Source organism: Oncorhynchus mykiss, chromosome 6, assembly GCF_057628025.1.
Source record: "Oncorhynchus mykiss isolate SJ-2025 chromosome 6, ASM5762802v1, whole genome shotgun sequence".
Taxonomy (NCBI): Eukaryota; Metazoa; Chordata; class Actinopteri; order Salmoniformes; family Salmonidae; genus Oncorhynchus; species Oncorhynchus mykiss.
The window spans coordinates 79852833-79877129 of NC_143027.1; the positions used below are offsets into that span (position 1 = coordinate 79852833).

At 44.5% G+C, this 24297-nt stretch overlaps 2 protein-coding genes across 2 annotated transcripts in view; one reads left to right on the plus strand and one right to left on the minus strand.

Moving 5' to 3' along the window:
* Positions 1-24297, plus strand: part of LOC110506788 (protein FAM227B) — a 93060-nt gene that overhangs the window by 14702 nt on the left and 54061 nt on the right. The window lies entirely within an intron of this gene.
* Positions 5679-24297, minus strand: part of LOC110518431 (fibroblast growth factor 7) — a 40874-nt gene continuing 22255 nt past the window's right edge. The window contains exons 3-4 of the mRNA XM_090238981.1: positions 6382-6488; positions 5679-6033 (exon numbers count right to left, since the gene is read on the minus strand). Coding sequence (XP_090095107.1) covers positions 5818-6033; positions 6382-6488 — 323 coding nt within the window. The 3' untranslated portion in view covers positions 5679-5817. The remainder of the gene's footprint in view (positions 6034-6381; positions 6489-24297) is intronic.

Here is a 24297-nt window from a genome sequence, read left to right on the forward strand (position 1 = left end):
ATTTTGCTGTTCAGTTATTCTCTGAATGTCTTGTATTTTGCTGTTCAGTTATTCTCTGAATGTCTTGTATTTTGCTGCTCAGTTATTCCTAGAATGTCTTGTATTTTGCTGTTCAGTTATTCCTAGAATGTCTTGTATTTTGCTGTTCAGTTATTCTCTGAATGTCTTCTATTTTTCCGTTCAGTTATTCCTAGAATGTCTTGTATTTTGCTGTTCAGTTATTCTCTGAATGTCTTGTATTTTGCTGTTCAGTTATTCTCTGAATGTCTTGTATTTTGCTGTTCAGTTATTCCTAGAATGTCTTGTATTTTGACGTTCAGTTATTCCTAGAATGTCTTGTATTTTGACGTTCAGTTATTCCTAGAATGTCTTGTATTTTGACGTTCAGTTATTCCTAGAATGTCTTGTATTTTGACGTTCAGTTATTCCTAGAATGTCTTGTATTTTGACGTTCAGTTATTCCTAGAATGTCTTGTATTTTGACGTTCAGTTATTCCTAGAATGTCTTGTATTTTGCCGTTCAGTTATTCCTAGAATCTCTTGTATTTTGCCGTTCAGTTATTCCTAGAATGTCTTGTATTTTGACATTCAGTTATTCCTAGAATGTCTTGTATTTTGCCGTTCAGTTATTCCTAGAATATCTTGTATTTTGACGTTCAGTTATTCCTAGAATGTCTTGTATTTTGACGTTCAGTTATTCCTAGAATGTCTTGTATTTTGACGTTCAGTTATTCCTAGAATGTCTTGTATTTTGCTGCTCAGTTATTCTCTGAATGTCTTGTATTTTGACGTTCAGTTATTCTCTGAATGTCTTGTATTTTGCCGTTCAGTTATTCCTAGAATATCTTGTATTTTGACGTTCAGTTATTCCTAGAATGTCTTGTATTTTGCTGTTCAGTTATTCCTAGAATGTCTTGTAGTTTGCTGTTCAGTTATTCTCTGAATGTCTTGTATTTTGCCGTTCAGTTATTCTCTGAATGTCTTGTATTTTGCTGTTCCTCAAATGTGTTGTTGGCAGGTGATAGGTTGTGGTTTCTCTGGTTCAAACCGAATCCTCTGCTCACACTCCTGGCCAGCGAGGATTATGGGTGTGGCAGAATGAGAGCATGGTTTATGTCCCCAAAGATGCTGCAGAAAAACACATCTTAAAAAATAAATAATTTACACTCCAAACACCCCATAATAACTCATCTTTGGTTTTTATATAAATAACACAAATAATAACTTACAACAATGGACAAAAGTTATAGGCCAGTATGGAGATTTTGCAGTTTAGTTGTAACTGTGCAGACAGAGTGAACGTCTTTAAAAGGTTGTTAAAAGGTTATTTAAAGGTCTTTCTGTAGGTCGTGAGATGACGAATACGGTATATGTGATGTGCTTCAGGAACATCCCAAAACAGAAGAGATGAAAGGAATGAAGTGGTTAAATGAAGCCTCTGGTATGTTGCTGCAGTTCACTTCAGTTCCTTAGTGAGACCAACAATACTGTAGTAAAGCGTTGTGGTATCTGGCAGAACATGGAATGTCTCAACAGAAAAAAAGCCTGAATACGTCCCAAATGGCACCCTATTGTCTGAGTAGTGCACTACTTTTAATTAACCAGGGCCCATAGGGCTCCAGTCAAAAGTAGTGCACAATATGTAGAATAGAGTGCTAGGTGGGATACAACCCTCATCTCAAAGTAAAAAAAATACCATTTAACACGTCAGGTGCATAACAGAGATCAACGCTAACAATTGATATAATCATTAATTATAGTGGAGGAAGATCAAGGCATACTGTATAACATACACATTTAACACGCTGTGTGTTCTGGTCTCTGTACTTTAATCCAGATATCATTGCTAACTTCATCAGCATCATCAGCGGTACACTCTTGCATTGTTAAATCTGCGTCCCACATGGCACCCTATTCCCTAAATAGTGCACTACTTTTTATTACATTAAAAATACTTTATTTATCCCACAAAGTACATTATTTTATATATGTAGGAAATACAGTGCCATTTGGTACACAGTCATTATCAAACCTTAGTAAATTAATTGGGAGTCAATGAGCAGCTGTCACATGTAATTACATATGTATTTTAGTTCGTACATATATATTTATCAATATACTGTATGTATGTGTGTATGTATATATATATATGGTATGCTTTGAACACTTGTACAGTGAAAAGACAAGTCCAGCTTGCTGTCTGTCTTTACATTGATCCAACGTCAAGCCAACTGAGTTTTTGCTTTGGTTGTTCTCTGCTGACAGTTAATACCTGTTAATATGTATATGGAACTGTTTGCTTATTGTACTATGTTTAGTTACACTTTATTTTACCGTCTGCTTTCTACCTGCAATTTACTTACATTACATGGAAACAAATAATTATTACTCAGTAACTAGCTCTGTAACATTACATGGAAACAAATCATTATTACTCAGTTACTAGCTCTGTTACATTACATGGAAACATATAATTATTACTCAGTAACTAGCTCTGTAATATTACATGGAAACATATAATTATTACTCAGTAACTAGCTCTGTAACATTACATGGAAACATATAATTATTACTCAGTAACTAGCTCTGTAACATTACATGGAAACATATAATTATTACTCAGTAACTAGATCTGTAACATTACATGGAAACATATAATTATTACTCAGTTACTAGCTCTGTAACATTACATGGAAACATATAATTATTACTCAGTAACTAGCTCTGTAATATTACATGGAAACATATAATTATTACTCAGTAACTAGCTCTGTAACATTACATGGAAACATATAATTATTACTCAGTAACTAGCTCTGTAACATTACATGGAAACAAATAATTATTACTCAGTTACTAGCTCTGTAACATTACATGGAAACAAATAATTATTACTCAGTTACTAGCTCTGTAACATTACATAGAAACAAATAATTATTACTCAGTTACTAGCTCTGTAACATTACATGGAAACATATAATTATTACTCAGTAACTAGCTCTGTAACATTACATGGAAACATATAATTATTACTCAGTAACTAGCTCTGTAACATTACATGGAAACAAATAATTATTACTCAGTTACTAGCTCTGTAACATTACATGGAAACAAATAATTATTACTCAGTTACTAGCTCTGTAACATTACATAGAAACAAATCATTATTACTCAGTTACTAGATCTGTAACATTACATGGAAACAAATAATTATTACTCAGTTACTAGCTCTGTAACATTACATGGAAACAAATCATTATTACTCAGTTACTAGATCTGTAACATTACATGGAAACATATAATTATTACTCAGTTACTAGCTCTTAGAATGTTTGTGATGAAATGAAACATGGAGCACTACAATAGGTGCCATTTGATATCACATCGTTTACAATTTTCTTGATTGATTAAGTAGTCTATAATGAAGCAATAAGTCCCGAGGGGGTGTGGTATATGGCCACGGCTGAGGGCTGTTATGCATGAAGCAACACCGTGGTATATTGGCCATATACCACAAACCCCTGAGGTGCCTTGTTGCTATTATGATCTGGTTACCAATGGAATTAGAGCAGTAAAAAGACGTTTTGTCATACCGGTGATATACCACGTTTCTCAGACAGTCAGCATTCAGGGCTCGAACCACCCATAATAATACAAATTATAACCAGCTGTTTGTTTTTGCAAATTCCAGGTAAATACCAACTGTATTGTATTACTTCTCCTATATTCATTACACTATTAGCCATTATAATAAGGGAAGTCAAACTAGTATAATAGTACAACTATTATTAATAATAATACTTTTAGTAAAGTAAGTGACTGATCAGCTTACTTGGTTTGACATTACATTTTGACATTGCCAGGAGAATTCAGTCAGTAGGAACAGTTTTATTATAAAGGTTCTCAAACATCCCTTTTCCTGTATTGCATTTATCCCAAAATGCAAAACTGCTTGACTTCATCCAAATCAAGGATATTGTTAGTATTATTGACCACTACCTGTTGTTTTATATATATATTTCCACATAGTGAGGTTGGAATAATACTGTGAAATTGTGAAAATGATGATAATTCCCTTTTAGTGTAAGAGCTGTGTGAGAAAACTGCATGACATTTTAGTCTGTTTTGGTGGGATGGAGTTTTGGCCTGCCTGTTGACATCACCAATAAGAAAGAAGGGTTTCATATCTCTCTGCCAAACAGTTGGTTTTCAGTTTTCCCCTCCCCACTCAGACCACTACTGTCCTAGCTAAATTCTTGCTTGAGAAACTTGCTCTTTGCTAAGAAGGAAGTGTTGTTTCTTTTTCACAATTTTTATTGAAATCAATCACAGTAAGGTACTTAATTGTTACTCAGAACAGCTGCATTGGACATTTAACATTTGCACTACTGAGGAGGACCGTGCATCAGTTTTACACTAAAAACCTTGGCACATGAAAGGATAAGTAACTACAGAACTTATTTACATTGTACCGCCCAGGAGAGTGGCGTTGTTGATCATGATGAGTAGTTGTATTTTCTCTGTGTTTCACAGCTAATGTGACGTGACTGAAGTGGTAGATTATATTAAATTATACAACAAAAATCTGCAGCTCAGCCGTCACAACGTCCAAGAATCCCAACATGGGTCTCTTCATCCAGACGTCACAGCTTCAGTCCTTTCTGTTCTGTCTTTTCTGCTCTCTCAGTCGTCTCAGCTCTCAGGCCAATCCTCCCTTCTCCTCCTTTAAAACCCCATTTCTCCCCTCTCCTCTTTCAGTCCTCTCCTGCTCTCCTTCTCTTTCAGTTTTATTCTCCTCTCCTCCTCTTTCAGTCTTCTCCTCCTCTTTCAGTCCTATTCTCCTCTCCTCTTTCAGTCCTCTCTTCTTTCAGTCCTCTCCTCTCCTTTTTCAGTCATCTCCTGCTCTCCTCCTCTTTCAGTCCTCTCCTGCTCTCCTCCTCTTTCAGTTCTATTCTCCTCTCCTCCTCTTTCAGTCCTCTCCTCTTTGTATTCTCCTCCTCTTTCAGTCCTATTCTCCTCTCCTCTTTCAGTCCTCTCTTCTTTCAGTCCTCTCCTCTCCTCTTTCAGTCCTCTCCTCTCCTCTTTCAGACCTCTCCTGCTCTCCTCCTCTTTCAGTTCTATTCTCCTCTCCTCTTTCAATCCTTTCCTCTTTCAGTCTTCTCCTCCTCTTTCAGTCCTATTCTCCTCTCCTCTTTCAGTCCTCTCTTCTTTCAGTCCTCTCCTCTCCTCTTTCAGACCTCTCCTCTCCTCTTTCAGTCCTCTCCTCTCCTCTTTCAGTCCTCTCCTCTTTCAGTCCTCTCCTCTTTCAGTCCTCTCCTCTCCTCTTTCAGTCCTCTCCTCTCCTCTTTCAGACCTCTCCTCTCCTCTTTCAGTCCTCTCCTCTCCTTTGTCAGTCCTCTCCTCTCTTCTTTCAGTCCCCTCCTCTCCTCTTTCAGTCCTCTCCTCTCCTCTTTCAGTCCTCCTCTCCTTTTTCAGTCCTCTCCTCTCCTCTTTCAGACCTCTCCTCTCCTCTTTCAGACCTCTCCTCTCCTCTTTCAGTCCTCTCCTCTTTCAGTCCTCTCCTCTTTCAGTCCTCTCCTCTTTCAGTCCTCTCCTCTCCTCTTTCAGACCTCTCCTTTCCTCTTTCAGACCCCTCCTCTCCTCTTTCCGTCCTCTCCTCCTTTTTCAGTCCTTTCCTCTTTCAGTCTTCTCCTACTTTTTAAGTCATCTCCTCTCCTCTTTCAGTCCTTTCCTCTTTCAGTCCTCTCCTCCGCTCCTCTTTCAGTCCTCTCTTCCTCTCAGGCTCCAGTCACCTCTTCCTTTTTCAGTCTCCTTCTCTCAGACGCCAGTCCTCTCCTCCTCTCTGCATTTCATGGGAATGAAGTGGGAGGCGATGTGTTCCCTCCTGGTCTTCTTCCCTCTCAGTGGTCTGCCCTTTTGAGACAGAGCAATGAACATCTCCTTGCCGTCTCTACTCGACTTAACAGACGAGTAAGCGTTGAAGTAGTTTTCTAGGAAAATCTCCTTGAAGTTGCAGTTCTCATTGTAGATTTTCTGTAAATAAATAAGGACACAAAATGGGACGATATTAGGCGTGAGGAGGGTTATAAACATTTTTTAAAAATGTTTTACTTGCTTATGTTTCTCCTATTTATATATGCATCATGTTATGGGTATGTTTGTAATTGTTAAGGGCTGGGGAGTTTTTCAAGATAAAAAATAAATGGAATGGAGCTAAGAATGGGCAAAATCATAAAAGAAAACCTGATTCGGTCTGATTTCCACCAGACACTGGGAGATGAATTAATCTTTCAGCAGGACAATAACCTAAAACACAAGGCACTGTACAGTACAGTGCATTCCAACCCTGTCCGGCAGAGAGAAGGTAGTTTAGTTAATTACCTTGCCTTGCAGTAGGCCAGTCCTGTTCATGGAGATATAGTACTGACTCTTCACTCCTTTGATAGCTAACACTCCTCCCTCGGACACTGTACGGACCTCCAGGATACCTATAGGAGACAGAGGGCAGATATATATACACTGCTCAAAAAAATAAAGGGAACACTTAAACAACACAATGTAACTCCAAGTCAATCACACTTCTGTGAAATCAAACTGTCCACTTAGGAAGCAACACTGATTGACAATACATTTCACATGCTGTTGTGCAAATGGAATAGACAACAGGTGGAAATTATAGGCAATTAGCAAGACACCCCCAATAAAGGAGTGGTTCTGCAGGTGGTGAACACAGACCACTTCTCAGTTCCGATGCTTCCTGGTTGATGTTTTGGTCACTTTTGAATGCTGGCGGTGCTTTCACTCTAGTGGTAGCATGAGACGGAGTCTACAACCCACACAAGTGGCTCAGGGAGTGCAGCTCATCCAAGATGGCACATCAATGCGAGCTGTGGCAAGAAGGTTTGCTGTGTCTGTCAGTGTAGTGTCCAGAGCATGGAGGCGCTACCAGGAGACAGGCCAGTACATCAGGAGACGTGGAGGAGGCCATAGAGGGCAACAACCCAGCAGCAGGACCGCTACCTCTGCCTTTGTGCAAGGAGGAGCAGGAGGAGCACTGCCAGAGCCCTGCAAAATGACCTCCAGCAGGCCAGATATATGCATGTGTCTGCTCAAACGGTCAGAAACAGACTCCATGAGGGTGGTATGAGGGCCCGACGTCCACAGGTGGGGGTTGTGCTTACAGCCCAACACTGTGCAGGACGTTTGGCATTTGCCAGAGAACACCAAGATTGGCAAATTCGCCACTGGCACCCTGTGCTCTTCACAGATGAAAGCAGGTTCACACTGAGCACATGTGACAGACGTGACAGAGTCTGGAGACGCCGTGGAGAACGTTCTGCTGCCTGCAACATCCTCCAGCATGACCGGTTTGGCGGTGAGTCAGTCATGGTGTGGGGTGGCATTTCTTTGTGCTCGCCAGAGGTAGCCTGACTGCCATTAGGTACCGAGATGAGATCCTCAGACCCCTTGTGAGACCATATGCTGGTGCGGTTGGCCCTGGGTTCCTCCTAATGCAAGACAATGCTAGACCTCATGTGGCTGGAGTGTGTCAGCAGTTCCTGCAAGAGGAAGGCATTGATGCTATGGACTGGCCCGCCCGTTCCCCAGACCTGAATCCAATTGAGCACATCTTGGGCATCATGTCTCGCTCCATCCACCAACGCCACGTTGCACCACAGACTGTCCAGGAGTTGGCGGATGCTTTAGTCCAGGTCTGGGAGGAGATCCCTCAGGAGACCATCCGCCACCTCATCAGGAGCATGCCCAGGCGTTGTAGGGAGGTCATACAGGCAGGTGGAGGCCACACACACTACTGAGCCTTATTTTGACTTGTTTTAAGGACATTACATCAAAGTTGGATCAGCCTGTAGTATGGTTTTCCACTTTAATTTTGAGTGTGACTCCAAATCCAGACCTCCATGGGTTGATAAATGTAATTTCCATTGATAATTTTGTGTGTGATTTTGTTGTCAGCACATTCAACTATGTAAAGAAAAAAGTATTTAATAAGAATATTTCATTCATTCAGATCTAGGATGTGTTATTTTAGTGTTCCCTTTATTTTTTTGAGCAGTGTATATAGTATACAGTGCTGAGTGAAAGTCTACACACTCCTTGCACAGTTTTCAGATTTTGCTGCCTTAAAATTAAATCTAAAAAGGGATTTTTGGTGTGTAGACTTTCCCTAGGGACTGTATATGCCCTTTGAGCAACAATCACAGAGGACATACTGTACCTATAAACCCAACAATCACAGGACAAATATCTAAATACTACAGAAGACTGTCAAATATATCAATACCTACAATATATACCTATCAATCACAGTACTGAAATAAGAGACTACCACAGTATCTAAATATATATAATGATGTAATAATCACATGACGAGGACCATCACAGTGGACCAGTCAGGACAGATAGTAGGTATGAGACCATAGAGACCTAATAGCCAATCCCAGTCAAGCGTTCCTCTCCTCTTCTTAGTGATCATTTTCATAAATCTAACAGGAAGGTCTTAGTGGTTAATCAGTCTGCGGTTGGTCTCTGGATGTACTGAATGTATCCAGGCAGGCCCTCATGTCTCTTCTCTGGGTGGCCATTACTAAACCACAGCTTCATGCCACGCCACATATGGGAGGCAGATTAGGCATGCTCCCCCGGGACTGAAAACAACCTACTCTCCTGTGCTTTGCACGCTACACCCCAGCCCCATCCTCAGCCCCAACCTCTGCCCCAGCCCCAATCCCAGCCCCAGTCTTCAGACCTATGCCTCAACTCTTTCTCTCACTCTCTCTCACTCTCTCTCACTCTCCAAAAAAACATTTTTAGCTTTTTGTCCGTGGAGCACCGCTGAGATTAACAACATCATTTAGATATCTCACGGGATACTCAGATATAAAGTTGATGAGATTTATTTACAACTATTCAAATAAGTTGTTTAACTCTTATTCAATTGTTAAAGTCAACTTTACATATCGCAATAATTTATACGCATTTAAATATATTATAGACAGTATATGATAAACAAAACACTCTCTTTCTCTGTGAAACCGAACAACTGACTAGGATCGTAGACTAGATTTATCAATCTGTCAAATCTCATAAAATCACACGTTTCTAAACCTTCATCATTTTTTTATGTCTGGATTTACACAAAGAACTTGTCTGGATGCTACAGCAATCAGCTCATTTCCCTGAGATACTAGATCAATCAATGCCTAGCTATAAAAATACTTATTTTTTTTACACATGCATACGTTTTATGTTTTATTACAGGAGTAAAAAGCTACAATAATATAGTGTTTTTCTTTTGAAAAGGGGGCATAACAATTCATTTTCCAATTTACTGGTTCATTAAACATAAAGAACATCAGATGGTGTCTAGTATATATCGTAGCAAAACATATGCTGTCAGGTCCAACGCAGGACTAATATGTTAATAAAACACAGTTGTGATAACGAGTGAGTGGTTCCAGAGCAACATCTCTCTGTGTGTGTGTGTGTGTGCGTGTGTGTCAGGCCCAGACAACAGTAATATAACTCTCAAAGTGACATTGTGTTTATCAAAAACTCTCTCTCTTCTGGTTCCTCTATCTCAGAGATAATGATCACAGATGACCAAGCATCATTAAATTTGGGAAAGGCGTGCCACTAACGGGACACCTCGACAACATCCAATAAAATTGCAGAGCACCAAATTCAAAGTAAATTACTATAAATATTTAACTTTCATAAAATCACAAGTGTAATTTCATCAAAATAAAGCCTAACTTGTTGTTAATCCAGCCGCCGTGTCAGATTTCAAAAAGGCTTTACGGCGAAAGCAAACCATGCGATTATCTGAGGACAGCGCCCCGTATACCAACACATGAAAAACGTTTCAACCAGGCAGGTGCGACATGAAAGTCAGAAATATGCCTTACCTTTGATGATCTTCTTCTGTATGCACTCCAAAAGGTCCCAGTTACATCACAAATGGTCCTTTTGTTTGATTAATGTCCTTCTTTATATCCATAAAAACTCAGTTTAACAGGCGCGCTTCAGTCAATAATCCATCCAGTTTCCCTCCATCAAAATGCATACAAAATGAATCCCAAACGTTACTAATAAACTTTTCCAAAACAAGTCAAACAACGTTTATAATCAAACCATAGGTATCCTAATACGCAAATTAACTATACAATTTAAGACGGAGAATAGTATGTTCATTACCGGAGATAAATAAGAAAGAAGACGCTTTCTTCCACGCGCTTGGAAACACTACAGCCAAAATGGGAGCCACCTAGAAAAACTACAATTTCTGGATCATTTTTCCAAAAACTAGCCTGAAACTCTTTCTAAAGACTGTTGACATCTAGTGGAAGCCCTAGGAACTGCAATTTGGGAGGACTTGGGTTTATAATTATAGTACTAGCCATTGAAAATAGTTTTTTTGGGGGGGGGGTTGTCCTCTGGGTTTTGCCTGCCATATCAGTTCTGTTATACTCACAAACTTTAGAGTGTTTTCTATCTAAATCTACCAATTATATGCATATTCTAGCTTCTGGGCCTGAGAAACAGGCAGTTTACTTTGGGCACGCTTTTCATCCGAACGTGAAAATATTGCCCCCTATCCCAAATAAGTTTTAAGGAACCAATAGAGCCCCACGGTGGAGGTGTCATAATACCCATAAAACCTAGCTGTCAAACAGGGAAATGGTTCCAATCATTGTTCCTCCATTCATTTTTCTCATAGGAAATTTTAGAAACACTTAACATAAGGGCTGTGATTCGTGGAGGCTTACCCAGGCGTGGCGTTTTAATAACCATGTAAATCTCTCTCGGACAAGGTGACTTTTATCAATATATTCAGCTGTGTGTGTGTGTGGCTGAGAAACACCAGTGCTGTGGTTTTAGCCTGTGTGTCTGTAACTGGCAGTGTTTGTAACAGCGCTGCACGCTGTGAGATGTGTCAGAGAAACCAGACAAGTAGACTCTTTAACACCAGTGCCTGTGTGCTGGTTCAGTGAGCAGCTCAGGTCAATCATGTTAGGCAGAAACATTTTATGAAAACAACTGCAGTACATCCTCAATGCTAAAGGCATTTTAGATTATTTTATGTAGCACGCACAGAGAGAGAGAGAGAGAGAGGGGTCATAGACAGCTGAGCTCCCACGTTTTCAGCATGTTTTTAAAATATTGATAGATTTAGAGTTAGACTAACTTAGATTTTTTGGCAGGGACAGATACAGGATGCTACCCTATACAACATAACCTTCACTCCAAATCAAAACTCCAACCCTACAACCGGATTTTGGACGGAATTACCTGGAATGCTTCCTACACCCAAGGATTATTATTCCCAAACTATACAGCAAATGCTCTGGGAAACAAACAGAAACCTGAAAATACCATCCAACCTGGAGGTCAGTGAGTTATTCTGCCCGCCCTGACCTTGAGCCTGCCTGCCACGCTGTACCGCCTGGACTCTGTACCCACCTGCCTGATCATTCTGCCTGCCCTGACCTTGAGCCTGCCTGTCACGCTGTACCGCCTGGACTCTGTACCCACCTGCCTGATCATTCTGCCCACCCTGACCTTGAGCCTGCCTGCCACGCTGTACCGCCTGGAATCTGATCAGGCAGGTGGGTACATTCTGCCCGCCCTGACCTTGAGCCTGCCTGCCACGCTGTACCGCCTGGAATCTGATCAGGCAGGTGGGTACATTCTGCCCGCCCTGACCTTGAGCCTGCCTGTCACGCTGTACCGCCTGGACTCTGTACCCACCTGCCTGATCATTCTGCCCGCCCTGACATTGAGCCTGCCTGCCACGCTGTACCGCCTGGAATCTGATCAGGCAGGTGGGTACATTCTGCCCACCCTGACATTGAGCCTGCCTGCCACGCTGTACCGCCTGGACTCTGTACCCACCTGCCTGATCATTCTGCCCACCCTGACCTTGAGCCTGCCTGCCACGCTGTACCGCCTGGACTCTGTACCCACCTGCCTGATCATTCTGCCCACCCTGACCTTGAGCCTGCCTGCCACGCTGTACCGCCTGGACTCTAAACTGGTTTGGACCTTTCTCTTGTCCATGACCATTCTCTTCCCTACCCCTTTTGGATTACTAATAAATATCAAAGACTCAAACCATCTGCCTCCCGTGTCTGCAACTGGGTCTCACCTTGTGCCCTTATACTGACTGGCTCTCGTTCAGGCAAATGAGAAATAAGTACACTCAGGCTATCCGGAAGGCCAAAGTTAGTTACTTTAAGGAGCAGTTCTCTCTCTGTGGGTCTAACCCCAAGAAGTTCTGGAAAACGGTTAAAGACCTGGAGAATAAACCCTCCTACTCACAGCTGCCCATGTCCCTTAAAGTTAATGATGTGGTTGTTACTGACAAGAAGCACATGGCTGAGCTCTTTAATCACCACTTCTCAGCCATGCCTCCTTGCCCGTACAACATTTCCTAGTCTTCGACCCCTTCTAATGTGAGCATCCCAGAAGCTTCTCCCTCTTTTTTTCCCTGCCCCGCAACAAAGTTTCTCCCTGCAGGCAGTCACTGAGCCCAAGGTGCTAAAGGCGCTCCTGAAACTTGACCCCAAATAACCATCTGGGTGAGATGATTTAGACCCTTTCTTCTTTAAGGTTCCTGCCCCTATCATCACTAAGCCTATCTCTGACCTTTTTAGCCTGTCTCTCCTATCTGGGGAGGTTCTCATTGCTTGGAAGGCAGCCACGGTGTGTCCTTTATTTAAAGTGGGAGATCAAGCTGATCCTAACTGTTATAGGCCTATTTCTATTTTGCCCTGTTTATCAAAAGTGTTGGAAAAACTTGTCAATAATCAACTGACTGGCTTTCTTGATGTCTATAGTATTCTCTCTGGTATGCAAACTGGTTTCTGCTCAGGTTATAGATGTGTCACTGCAACCTTAAAGGTCCTCAATGATGTCACCATTGCCTTTTATTCTAAGCAATGTTGTGCTGCTATTTTTATTGACTTGGCCAAAGCTTTTGATATGGTAGACCATTCCATTCTTGTGGGCCGGCTAAGGAGTATTGGTGTCTCTGAGGGGTCTTTGGCCTGGTTCGCTAACTACCTCTCTCAAAGAGTTCAGTGTATAAAGTCAGAAAATCTGCTGTATCAGCCACTGCCTGTCACCAAGGGAGTACCTCAAGGCTCAATCCTAGGCGCCATGCTCTTCTCAATTTACATCAACAACATAGCTCAGGCAGTAGAAAGCTCTCTCTGTTACGGTGCGTGAATGAGGACCCAAAAGCGAATTAACGTAAACAGAGCTTCTTTAATGACAAAACATAGGTAGGCTCAGATGGACCGGCAGATTCCGACAGGACAGGACAAGGTTGCAGCAAACATGACGATAGTCTGGTTCAGGCATGAATAACACAAACAAGAATCCGACAAAGACAGGAGCAAAAACAGAGAGAGATATAGAGGACTAATCAGAGGGAAAAAGGGAACAGGTGGGAAAAGGGGTGACGAGGTAGTTAGGAGGAGACAAGGAACAGCTGGGGGAAAGAGGGGGAGAAAAGGTAACCTAATAACGACCAGCAGAGGGAGACAGGGTGAAGGGAAAGGACAGAAACAAGACACAACATGACAATACATGACAGTACCCCCCCACTCACCGAGCGCCTCCTGGCGCACTCGAGGAGGAAACCTGGCGGCAACGGAGGAAATCCTCGATCAGCGCACGGTCCAGCACGTCCCGAGAGGGAACCCAACTCCTCTCCTCAGGACCGTACCCCTCCCAATCTACTAGGTACTGATGACCACGGCCCCGAGGACGCATGTCCAAAATCCTACGGACCCTGTAGATGGGTGCGCCCTCGACAAGGATGGGGGGGGGGGGGAAGACGAGCGGGGGCGCGAAGAACGGGCTTGATACAGGAGACATGGAAGACCGGGTGGACGCGACGAAGATATCGCGGAAGAAGAAGTCAAACTGCGACAGGATTAATGATCTGAGAAATACGGAACGGACCAATGAACCGCGGGGTCAACTTGCGAGAAGATGGATGGAGAGCCAAACTCTCTGACCGCGACAATATCTAGGACTCTTAGTTCTACGCTTATTAGCAGCTCTCACAGTCTGCGCCCTATAACGGCAAAGTGCAGACCTGACCCTCTTCCAGGTGCGCTCGCAACGTTGGACAAAAGCCTGAGCGGAGGGGACGCTGGACTCGGCGAACTGAGATGAGAACAGCGGGGGCTGGTACCCGAGGCTACTCTGAAAAGGAGATAGCCCGGTCGCAGACGAAGGAAGCGAGTTGTGGGCGTATTCTGCCCAGGGGAGCTGTTCTGACCAAGACGCAGGGTTGCGAAAAGAAAGACTGCGTAAGATGCGACCAATAGTCTGATTGGCCCGTTCTGCTTGACCGTTAGACTGGGGGTGAAAGCCGGAAGAGAGACTGACGGAAGCCCCAATCAAACGGCAAAACTCCCTCCAAAATTGAGACGTGAATTGCGGACCTCTGTCCGAAACGACGTCTGACGGAAGGCCATGAATTCTGAAAACATTCTCGATGATGATTTGTGCCGTCTCTTTAGCAGAAGGAAGCTTAGCAAGGGGAATAAAATGAGCCGCCTTAGAGAACCTGTCGACAACCGTAAGAATAACAGTCTTCCCCGCTGACGAAGGCAGTCCGGTGACAAAATCTAAGGCGATGTGAGACCACGGTCGAGAGGGAATGGGAAGCGGCCTGAGACGGCCGGCAGGAGGGGAGTTACCGGACTTAGTCTGCGCGCAGACCGAACAAGCAGCCACGAAGCGACGCGTGTCATGCTCCCGGGTGGGCCACCAAAAACGCTGGCGAATGGAAGCAAGCGTACCCCGAACGCCAGGGTGGCCGGCTAACTTGGCAGAGTGAGCCCACTGAAGAACGGCCAGACGAGTAGGAACGGGAACGAAAAGAAGGTTCCTAGGACAAGCGCGCGGCGACGGAGTTTGAGTGAGTGCTTGCTTTACCTGCCTCTCAATTCCCCAGACAGTCAACCCGACAACACGCCCCTCAGGGAGAATCCCCTCGGGGTCAGTGGAGGCTACTGAAGAACTGAAGAGACGAGATAAAGCATCAGGCTTGGTGTTCTTAGAGCCCGGACGATAAGAAATCACGAACTCGAAACGAGCGAAAAACAGCGCCCAGCGCGCCTGACGCGCATTAAGTCGTTTGGCAGAACGGATGTACTCAAGGTTCCTATGGTCAGTCCAAACGACAAAAGGAACGGTCGCCCCCTCCAACCACTGTCGCCATTCGCCTAGGGCTAAGCGGATGGCGAGCAGTTCGCGGTTTCCCACATCATAGTTACGTTCCGACGGCGACAGGCGATGAGAAAAATACGCGCAAGGGTGGACCTTGTCGTCAGAGAGGGAGCGCTGAGAAAGAATGGCTCCCACGCCCACCTCTGACGCGTCAACCTCGACAACGAACTGTCTAGTGACGTCAGGTGTAACAAGGATAGGTGCGGATGTAAAACGATTCTTGAGGAGATCAAAAGCTCCCTGGGCGGAAACGGACCACTTAAAGCACGTCTTGACAGAAGTAAGGGCTGTGAGAGGAGCTGCCACCTGACCGAAATTACGGATGAAACGACGATAGAAGTTTGCGAAGCCGAGAAAGCGCTGCAGCTCGACGCGTGACTTAGGAACGGGCCAATCAATGACAGCTTGGACCTTAGCGGGATCCATCTTAATGCCTTCAGCGGAAATAACAGAACCGAGAAATGTGATGGAGGAGGCATGAAAAGAGCACTTCTCAGCCTTCACAAAAAGACAATTCTCTAAAAGGCGCTGGAGGACACGTCGAACGTGCTGAACATGAATCTGGAGTGACGGTGAAAAAATCAGGATATCGTCAAGGTAAACGAAAACAAAGATGTTCAGCATGTCTCTCAGGACATCATTGACTAATGCCTGAAAGACAGCTGGAGCGTTAGCGAGGCCGAAAGGAAGAACCCGGTATTCAAAGTGCCCTAACGGAGTGTTAAACGCCGTCTTCCACTCGTCCCCCTCCCTGATGCGCACGAGATGGTAAGCGTTACGAAGGTCCAACTTAGTGAAAAACCTGGCTCCCTGCAGGATCTCGAAGGCTGAAGACATAAGAGGAAGCGGATAACGATTCTTCACTGTTATGTCATTCAGCCCTCGATAATCTATGCAGGGGCGCAGGGACCCGTCCTTCTTCTTAACAAAAAAAACCCCCGCTCCGGCGGGAGAGGAGGAGGGGACTATGGTACCGGCGGCAAGAGCTACAGACAAATAATCTTCGAGAGCCTTACGTTCCGGAGCCGACAGAGAGTATAGTCTACCCCGGGGGGGAGTGGTTCCCGGAAGGAGATCAATACTACAATCATACGACCGGTGTGGAGGAAGAGAGGTGGCCCTGGACCGACTGAACACCGTGCGCAGATCGTGATATTCCTCCGGCACCCCTGTCAAATCACCAGGCTCCTCCTGTGAAGAAGAGACAGAGGAAACAGGAGGGATAGCAGACATTAAACATTTCACATGACAAGAGACGTTCCAGGAGAGGATAGAATTACTAGACCAATTAATGGAAGGATTATGACAAACTAGCCAGGGATGGCCCAAAACAACAGGTGTAAAAGGTGAACGAAAAATTAAAAAAGAAATGGTTTCGCTATGATTACCAGAAACAGTGAGGGTTAAAGGTAGCGTCTCACGCTGAATCCTGGGGAGAGGACTACCATCCAGGGCGAACAAGGCCGTGGACTCCCTTAACTGTCTGAGAGGAATGTCATGTTCCCGAGCCCAGGTCTCGTCCATAAAACAGCCCTCCGCCCCAGAGTCTATTAAGGCACTGCAGGAAGCTGACGAACCGGTCCAGCGTAGATGGACCGACAAGGTAGTGCAGGATCTTGAAGGAGAGACAGGAGTAGTAGCGCTCACCAGTAGCCCTCCGCTTACTGATGAGCTCTGGCTTTTACTGGACATGAAGTGACAAAATGACCAGCAGAACCGCAATAGAGACAGAGGCGGTTGGTGATTCTCCGTTCCCTCTCCTTAGTCGAGATGCGGATACCTCCCAGCTGCATAGGCTCAGCACCCGAGCCGGCAGAGGAAGATGGTAGTGATGCGGAGAGGGGGGCAACGGAGAACGCAAGCTCCTTTCCACGAGCTCGGTGACGAAGATCAACCCGTCGCTCAATGCGAATAGCGAGTTCAATCAAGGAATCCACGCTGGAAGGAACCTCCCGGGAGAGAATCTCATCCTTTACCTCTGCGCGGAGACCCTCCAGAAAACGAGCGAGCAAAGCCGGCTCGTTCCAGCCACTGGAGGCAGCAAGAGTGCGAAACTCAATAGAGTAGTCTGTTATGGATCGATTACCTTGACATAGGGAAGACAGGGCCCTGGAAGCCTCCTCCCCAAAAACAGATCGATCAAAAACCCGTATCATCTCCTCCTTAAAGTCCTGATACTGGTTAGTACACTCAGCCCTTGCCTCCCAGATTGCCGTGCCCCACTCACGAGCCCGTCCAGTAAGGAGAGATATGACGTAGGCGACACGAGCAGTGCTCCTGGAGTAAGTGTTGGGCTGGAGAGAAAACACAATATCACACTGGGTGAGGAACGAGCGGCATTCAGTGGGCTCCCCAGAGTAACACGGCGGGTTATTGATTCTGGGCTCCGGAGATTCGAAAGCCCTGGAAGTGGCCGGTGGATCGAGGCGGAGATGGTGAACCTGTTCTGTGAGGTTGGAGACTTGGGTGGCCAGGGTCTCAACGGCATGTCGAGCAGCAGACAATTCCTGCTCGTGTCTGCCTAGCATCGCTCCCTGGATCTCGATGGCTGAGTGGAGAGGATCCGAAGTCGCTGGGTCCATTCTTGGTCGGATTCTTCTGTTACGGTGCGTGAATGAGGACCCAAAAGCGAATTAACGTAAACAGAGCTTCTTTAATGACAAAACATAGGTAGGCTCAGATGGACCGGCAGATTCCGACAGGACAGGACAAGGTTGCAGCAAACATGACGATAGTCTGGTTCAGGCATGAATAACACAAACAAGAATCCGACAAAGACAGGAGCAAAAACAGAGAGAGATATAGAGGACTAATCAGAGGGAAAAAGGGAACAGGTGGGAAAAGGGGTGACGAGGTAGTTAGGAGGAGACAAGGAACAGCTGGGGGAAAGAGGGGGAGAAAAGATAACCTAATAACGACCAGCAGAGGGAGACAGGGTGAAGGGAAAGGACAGAAACAAGACACAACATGACAATACAAGACACTCTCATCCATTTAAATGCAGATGATACAGTCTGATACTCAGCTGGCCCCTCCCCGGATTTTGTGTTAACAACAAAGCTTTCTGCTCTACAACAAAGCTTTATTAGTGTCCAAGTTTTCTCTACCCTTAACCTGTTTGGGATAGGGGGCAGCATTTTCATGTTTGGATGAAAAGCATGCCCAGAGTAAACCGCCTGCTACTCAGTCCCAGTTGCTAATATATGCATATTATTATATGCATAATAATAGATTTGGATAGAAAACACTCTGAAGTTTCTAAAACTGTTTGAATGATTTCTGTGAGTATAACAGAACTCATATGGCAGGCAAAAACCTGAGAAAAATCCAACCAGGAAGTGGGAAATCTGACGTTTGTAGTTTTTCAACTCTTGGCCTATCGAATACACAGTGTCTATGGGGTCAAATTGCACTTCCTAAGGCTTCCAATAGATGTCAACAGTCTTTAGAACCTTGTTTGATGCTTCTACTGTGAAGGAGGGGGGAATGGGAGCTGAATGAGTCAGTGGTCTGGCAGAGTGCCATGAGCTCGTGATGCGCGTCCACGTGAGAGTTAGCTTGGAATTCTCCGGTTGGAACATTATTGAAGATTTATGTTAAAAACATCCTAAAGATTGAATTAGTTTGACATGTTTCTACAGACTGTAACGGAACTTTTTGACTTTTCGTCTGCTCGTGCGTCATGAATTTGGATTACTGGGCTGAACGCGCTAACTAAAAGGACATAAAGATGAACTTTATCGAACCAATCAAACTTTAATTGCGGAACTGGGATTCCTGGGAGTGCATTCTGATGAAGATCATCAAAAGTAAGTTAATATTTATAATGCTATTTCTGACTTCTGTTGACTCCAACATGGCGGATATCTGTTTGGCTTGATTTGTTGTCTGAGTGCCGTACTCAGATTATTGCATGGTTTGCTTTTTCCGTAAAGTTTTTTTGAAATCTGACACAGCGGTTGCATTAAGGAGAAGTATATCTTTAATTCTGTGAATAACAGTTGTATCTTTTATCAATGTTTATTATGAGTATTTCTGTAAATGTATGTGCCTCTCTGCAAAATCACCGGATGTTTTGGAAGCAAAACCTTACTGAACGTAACGCGCCAATGTAAACTGAGATTTTTGGATATAAATATGCACTTTATCGAACAAAACATACATGTATTGTGTAACATGATGTCCTATGAGTGTCATCTGATGAAGATCATCAAAGGTTAGTGATTAATTTTATCTATATTTCTGCTTTTTGTGACTCCTCTCTTTGGCTGGAAAAATGGCTGTGTTTTTGTGTGACTTGGCTCTGACCTAACATAATCGTTTGTGGTGCTTTCACCGTAAAGCCTTTTTGAAATCAGACACTTGTCATGATGTTGGTTTTGTCCTATATTTCTATATATATATATTATTTTTAATCCCAGCCCCCGTCCCCGCAGGAGGCCTTTTGCCTTTTGGTAGACCGTCATTGTAAATAAGAATTTGTTCTTAACTGACTTGCCTAGATACATGAAGGTTATATGAAAAAATAAACAGATGTGCACAGACAGATAGAAAGACACAGAGCAGGAGACACACAAAGTGACAGACAGAGTGACACAGACAGACACCGAGCTACAGACAGACAGACAGACACAGAGCGACAGGCAGACAGACAGACACAGAGCAGCAGGCAGGCAGACAGACACAGAGCAACAGACAGACAGACAGACAGGCAGACACAGAGCGACAGAAAGACAGGCAGAAAACAGAGCAACAGACAGACAGACAGACAGACAGACAGACAGACAGACAGACAGACACAGAGCAACAGACAGGCAGACAGACAGACACAGAGCAACAGACAGACATACAGACACAGAGCAACAGACAGACACAGAGCAAAATACAGACATACAGAGCAACAGACAGCCAGACAGACAGACACAGAACAACAGACAGACACACAGACAGACACAGAGCTAAATACAGACATACAGACACAGAGCAACAGACAGGCAGACAGACACAGAGGAAAAGACTGACATACAGACAGACACAGAGCAACAGACGGCCAGACAGACAGACAGACACAGAGCAACAGACAGACAGACAGACAGGCAGGCAGGCAGGCAGGCACAGAGCAGCAGACAGGCAGACATACAGACACAGAGCAAAATACAGACACACAGACATAGAGCAACAGACAGGCAGACAGACACAGAGCAAAAGACTGACATACAGACAGACACAGAGCAACAGACAGACAGACAGACAGGCAGGCAGGCAGGCACAGAGCAACAGACAGACATACAGACACAGAGCAACAGACACAGAGCAAAATACAGACATACAGACAGGCAGACAGACACAGAGGAAAATACTGACATACAGACCGACACAGAGCAACAGACGGCCAGACAGAGACAGACACAGAGCAACAGACAGACAGACAGACAGGCAGGCACAGAGCAGCAGACAGACATACACAGAGCAACAGACAGACAGACAGGCAGACAGAGCAACCGACAGTCAGACAGACACAGAGCAACAGACAGACAGGCAGACACAGAGCAACCGACAGGCAGACAGACACAGAGCAACAGACAGACAGGCAGACAGACACCGAGTAACAGACAGGCACACGGAGAGACACAGAGCAACAGACAGGCAGACAGACAGACACAGAGTAACAGACAGGCAGTTGTCATGCTTTGATGTGTGTGTAGCAGCATCATGGACATAGACACTCAGATTAAGTGCTGAGCTCTTTGAGCCACAGCTATTTGTCAGATCAAAATTGATGCCAATATCTCAATGTCAGGGAGATAGAACTGCAGTGGAGCGGAGAGGGGGAGGGAGTGGAAGAGAGAGAACCGCGGTAACAGTCAGACTCAGAGAGCTAGACCACGGCCAAACCCTAATGTGAGAAACTTTACTAAACATTTTGGGTAAATCTTGAATCATTTATTGAAGCCAATGGTACAGTTGTGGGAAGGTTGTAGTTGCACAAATGTTTTTCAATCCACTCAATCCAGTCCTCACTGGTTAATATCTCCCATGGGAAGCAGGAGATGATCCAGTCCTCACTGGTTAATATCTCCCATGGGAAGCAGGAGATGATCCAGTCCTCACTGGTTAATATCTCCCATGGGAAGCAGGAGATGATCCAGTCCTCACTGGTTAATATCTCCCATGGGAAGCAGGAGATGATCCAGTCCTCACTGGTTAACATCTCCCATGGGAAGCAGGAGATGATCCAGTCCTCACTGGTTAACATCTCCCATGGGAAGCAGGAGATGATCCAGTCCTCACTGGTTAACATCTCCCATGGGAAGCAGGAGATGATCCAGTCCTCACTGGTTAACATCTCCCATGGGAAGCAGGAGATGATCCAGTCCTCACTGGTTAACATCTCCCATGGGAAGCAGGAGATAATCCAGTCCTCACTGGTTAATATCTCCCATGGGAAGCAGGAGATGATCCAGTCCTCACTGGTTAATATCTCCCATGGGAAGCAGGAGATGATCCAGTCCTCACTGGTTAATATCTCCCATGGGAAGCAGGGGATGATCCAGTCCTCACTGGTTAATATCTCCCATGGGAAGCAGGAGATGATCCAGTCCTCACTGGTTAACATCTCCCATGGGAAGCAGGTGGTGATCCAGGCCTCACTGGTTAATATCTCCCATGGGAAGCAGGTGATGATCCAACCCTCACTGGTTAACATCTCTAAAGGGAAGACTGGGGCTAGGCTTGGGCTAGGCTGTAGTTATATGATGAAAGGTATTGTACTGTGGCTATGCTAAAGTTATATGATGAGAGGTAGCATGCTGGGGCTGACTTTCGGCTAGCAGACAGAGTACTTTGTCACAGAAACACAGAGCTGAGAGCTATAAAGTAACTGAGAGCTATAAAGCAGCTGAGAGCTATAAAGCAGCTGAGAGATATAAAGCAGCTGAGTTAAGAGCTACAAAGCAGCTGAGAGCTATAAAGTAACTGAGTTAAGAGCTATAAAGCAGCTGAGTTAAGAGCTACAAAGCAGCTGAGTTAAGAGCTACAAAGCAGCTGAGAGCTATAAAGCAGCAGAGAGATATAAAGCAGCTGAGTTAAGAGCTACAAAGCAGCTGAGAGCTATAAAGCAGCTGAGAGATATAAAGCAGCTGAGTTAAGAGCTACAAAGCAGCTGAGCGCTATAAAGCAGCAGAGAGCTATAAAGCAGCTGAGAGCTATAAAGCAGCTGAGAGCTATAAAGCAGCTGAGAGCTATAAAGCAGCAGAGAGCTATAAAGCAGCAGAGAGCTATAAAGCAGCTGAGAGATATAAAGCAGCTGAGAGCTATAAAGCAGCAGAGAGCTATAAAGCAGCTAAGTTAAGAGCTATAAAGCAGCTGAGAGCTATAAAGCAGCTGAGTTAAGAGCTATAAAGCAGCTGAGAAATATCAAGCAGCTGAGAGCTATAAAGTAGCTGAGAGCTATAAAGCAGCTGAGTTAAGAGCTATAAAGCATCTGAAAGCTATAAAGCAGCTGAGAGCTATAAAGCAGCTCAGAGCTATACAGCAGCTTAGAGCTATTAAGCAGCTGAGTTAAGAGCTATAAATCAGCTGAGAGCTATAAATCAGCTGAGAACTATAAAGCAGCTCAGAGCTATAAAGCAGCTGAGCAATATCAAGCAGCTGAGAACTATAAAGCAGCTCAGAGCTATAAAGCAGCTGAGCAATATCAAGCAGCTGAGAACTATAAAGCAGCTCAGAGCTATAAAGCAGCTGAGAGCTATAAAGCAGCTGAGTTAAGAGCTATAAATCAGCTGAGAGCTATACATCAGCTGAGAACTATAAAGCAGCTCAGAGCTATAAAGCAGCTCAGAGCTGTAAAGCAGCTGAGAGCTATAAAGCATCTCAGAGCTATAAAGCAGCTGAGAGCTATAAAGCAGCTGAGAGCTGTAAATCAGCTGAGTTAAGAGCTATAAAGCAGCTGAGTTAAGAGCTATAAAGCAGCTGAGAGCTACAAAGCAGCTCAGAGCTGTAAAGCAGCTGAGGGCTATAAAGCAGCAGAGAGCTATAAAGCAGCTGAGTTAAGAGCTATAAAGCAGCTGAGAGCTATAAAGCAGCTCAGAGCTATAAAGCAGCTGAGGGCTATAAAGCAGCTGAGAGCTATAAAGCAGCTGAGGGCTATAAAGCAGCTGAGTTAAGAGCTATAAAGCAGCTGAGAGCTATAAAGCAGCTGAGAGCTATAAAGCAGCTGGGGGCTATAAAGCAGCTGAGAGCTGTAAAGCAGCTGAGTTAAGAGCTATAAAGCAGCTGAGTTAAGAGCTATAAAGCAGCTGAGAGCTATAAAGCAGCTGAGAGCTATAAAGCAGCTCAGAGCTGTAAAGCAGCTGAGAGCTATAAAGCAGCTCAGAGCTATAAAGCAGCTGAGGGCTATAAAGCAGCTGAGAGCTGTAAAGCAGCTGAGTTAAGAGCTATAAAGCAGCTGAGTTAAGAGCTATAAAGCAGCTGAGAGCTATAAAGCAGCTCAGAGCTATAAAGCAGCTGAGTTAAGAGCTATAAAGCAGCTCAGAGCTATAAAGCAGCTGAGTTAAGAGCTATAAAGCAGCTGAGAGCTATAAAGCAGCTGAGTTAAGAGCTATAAAGCAGCTGAGAGCTATAAAGCAGCTGAGTTAAGAGCTATAAAGCAGCTGAGAGCTATAAAGCAGCTGAGAGCTCTGGTCACAAAGAGACAGAACAGAGTTGATACACCACTCTATTACTGCTTTGTCTCAGACAGTGTTTAGTGGAAGAAGAGAGACCGGAGTGGTGCACACACTCTCACACATACATTTGAACAGATTTCCCTGCTCCCTCCCTGGCCCAACCCAGCCAGCCCCCAGCTAAGTCAACTTGTTGTGTGTGATCCCTATTCTAATTCTGTCTTCCCTGGATCCAGGTTGGACCCACACAGTTTTGCTTTTTAAGGATGTAATGAAGCTCTGACTGAGGAACAACAGAGTCTGATCCAACAGGAATACACATCATGACAAACCAACAGAGACAGACTTTTGTTGCATTGTCAGCTCT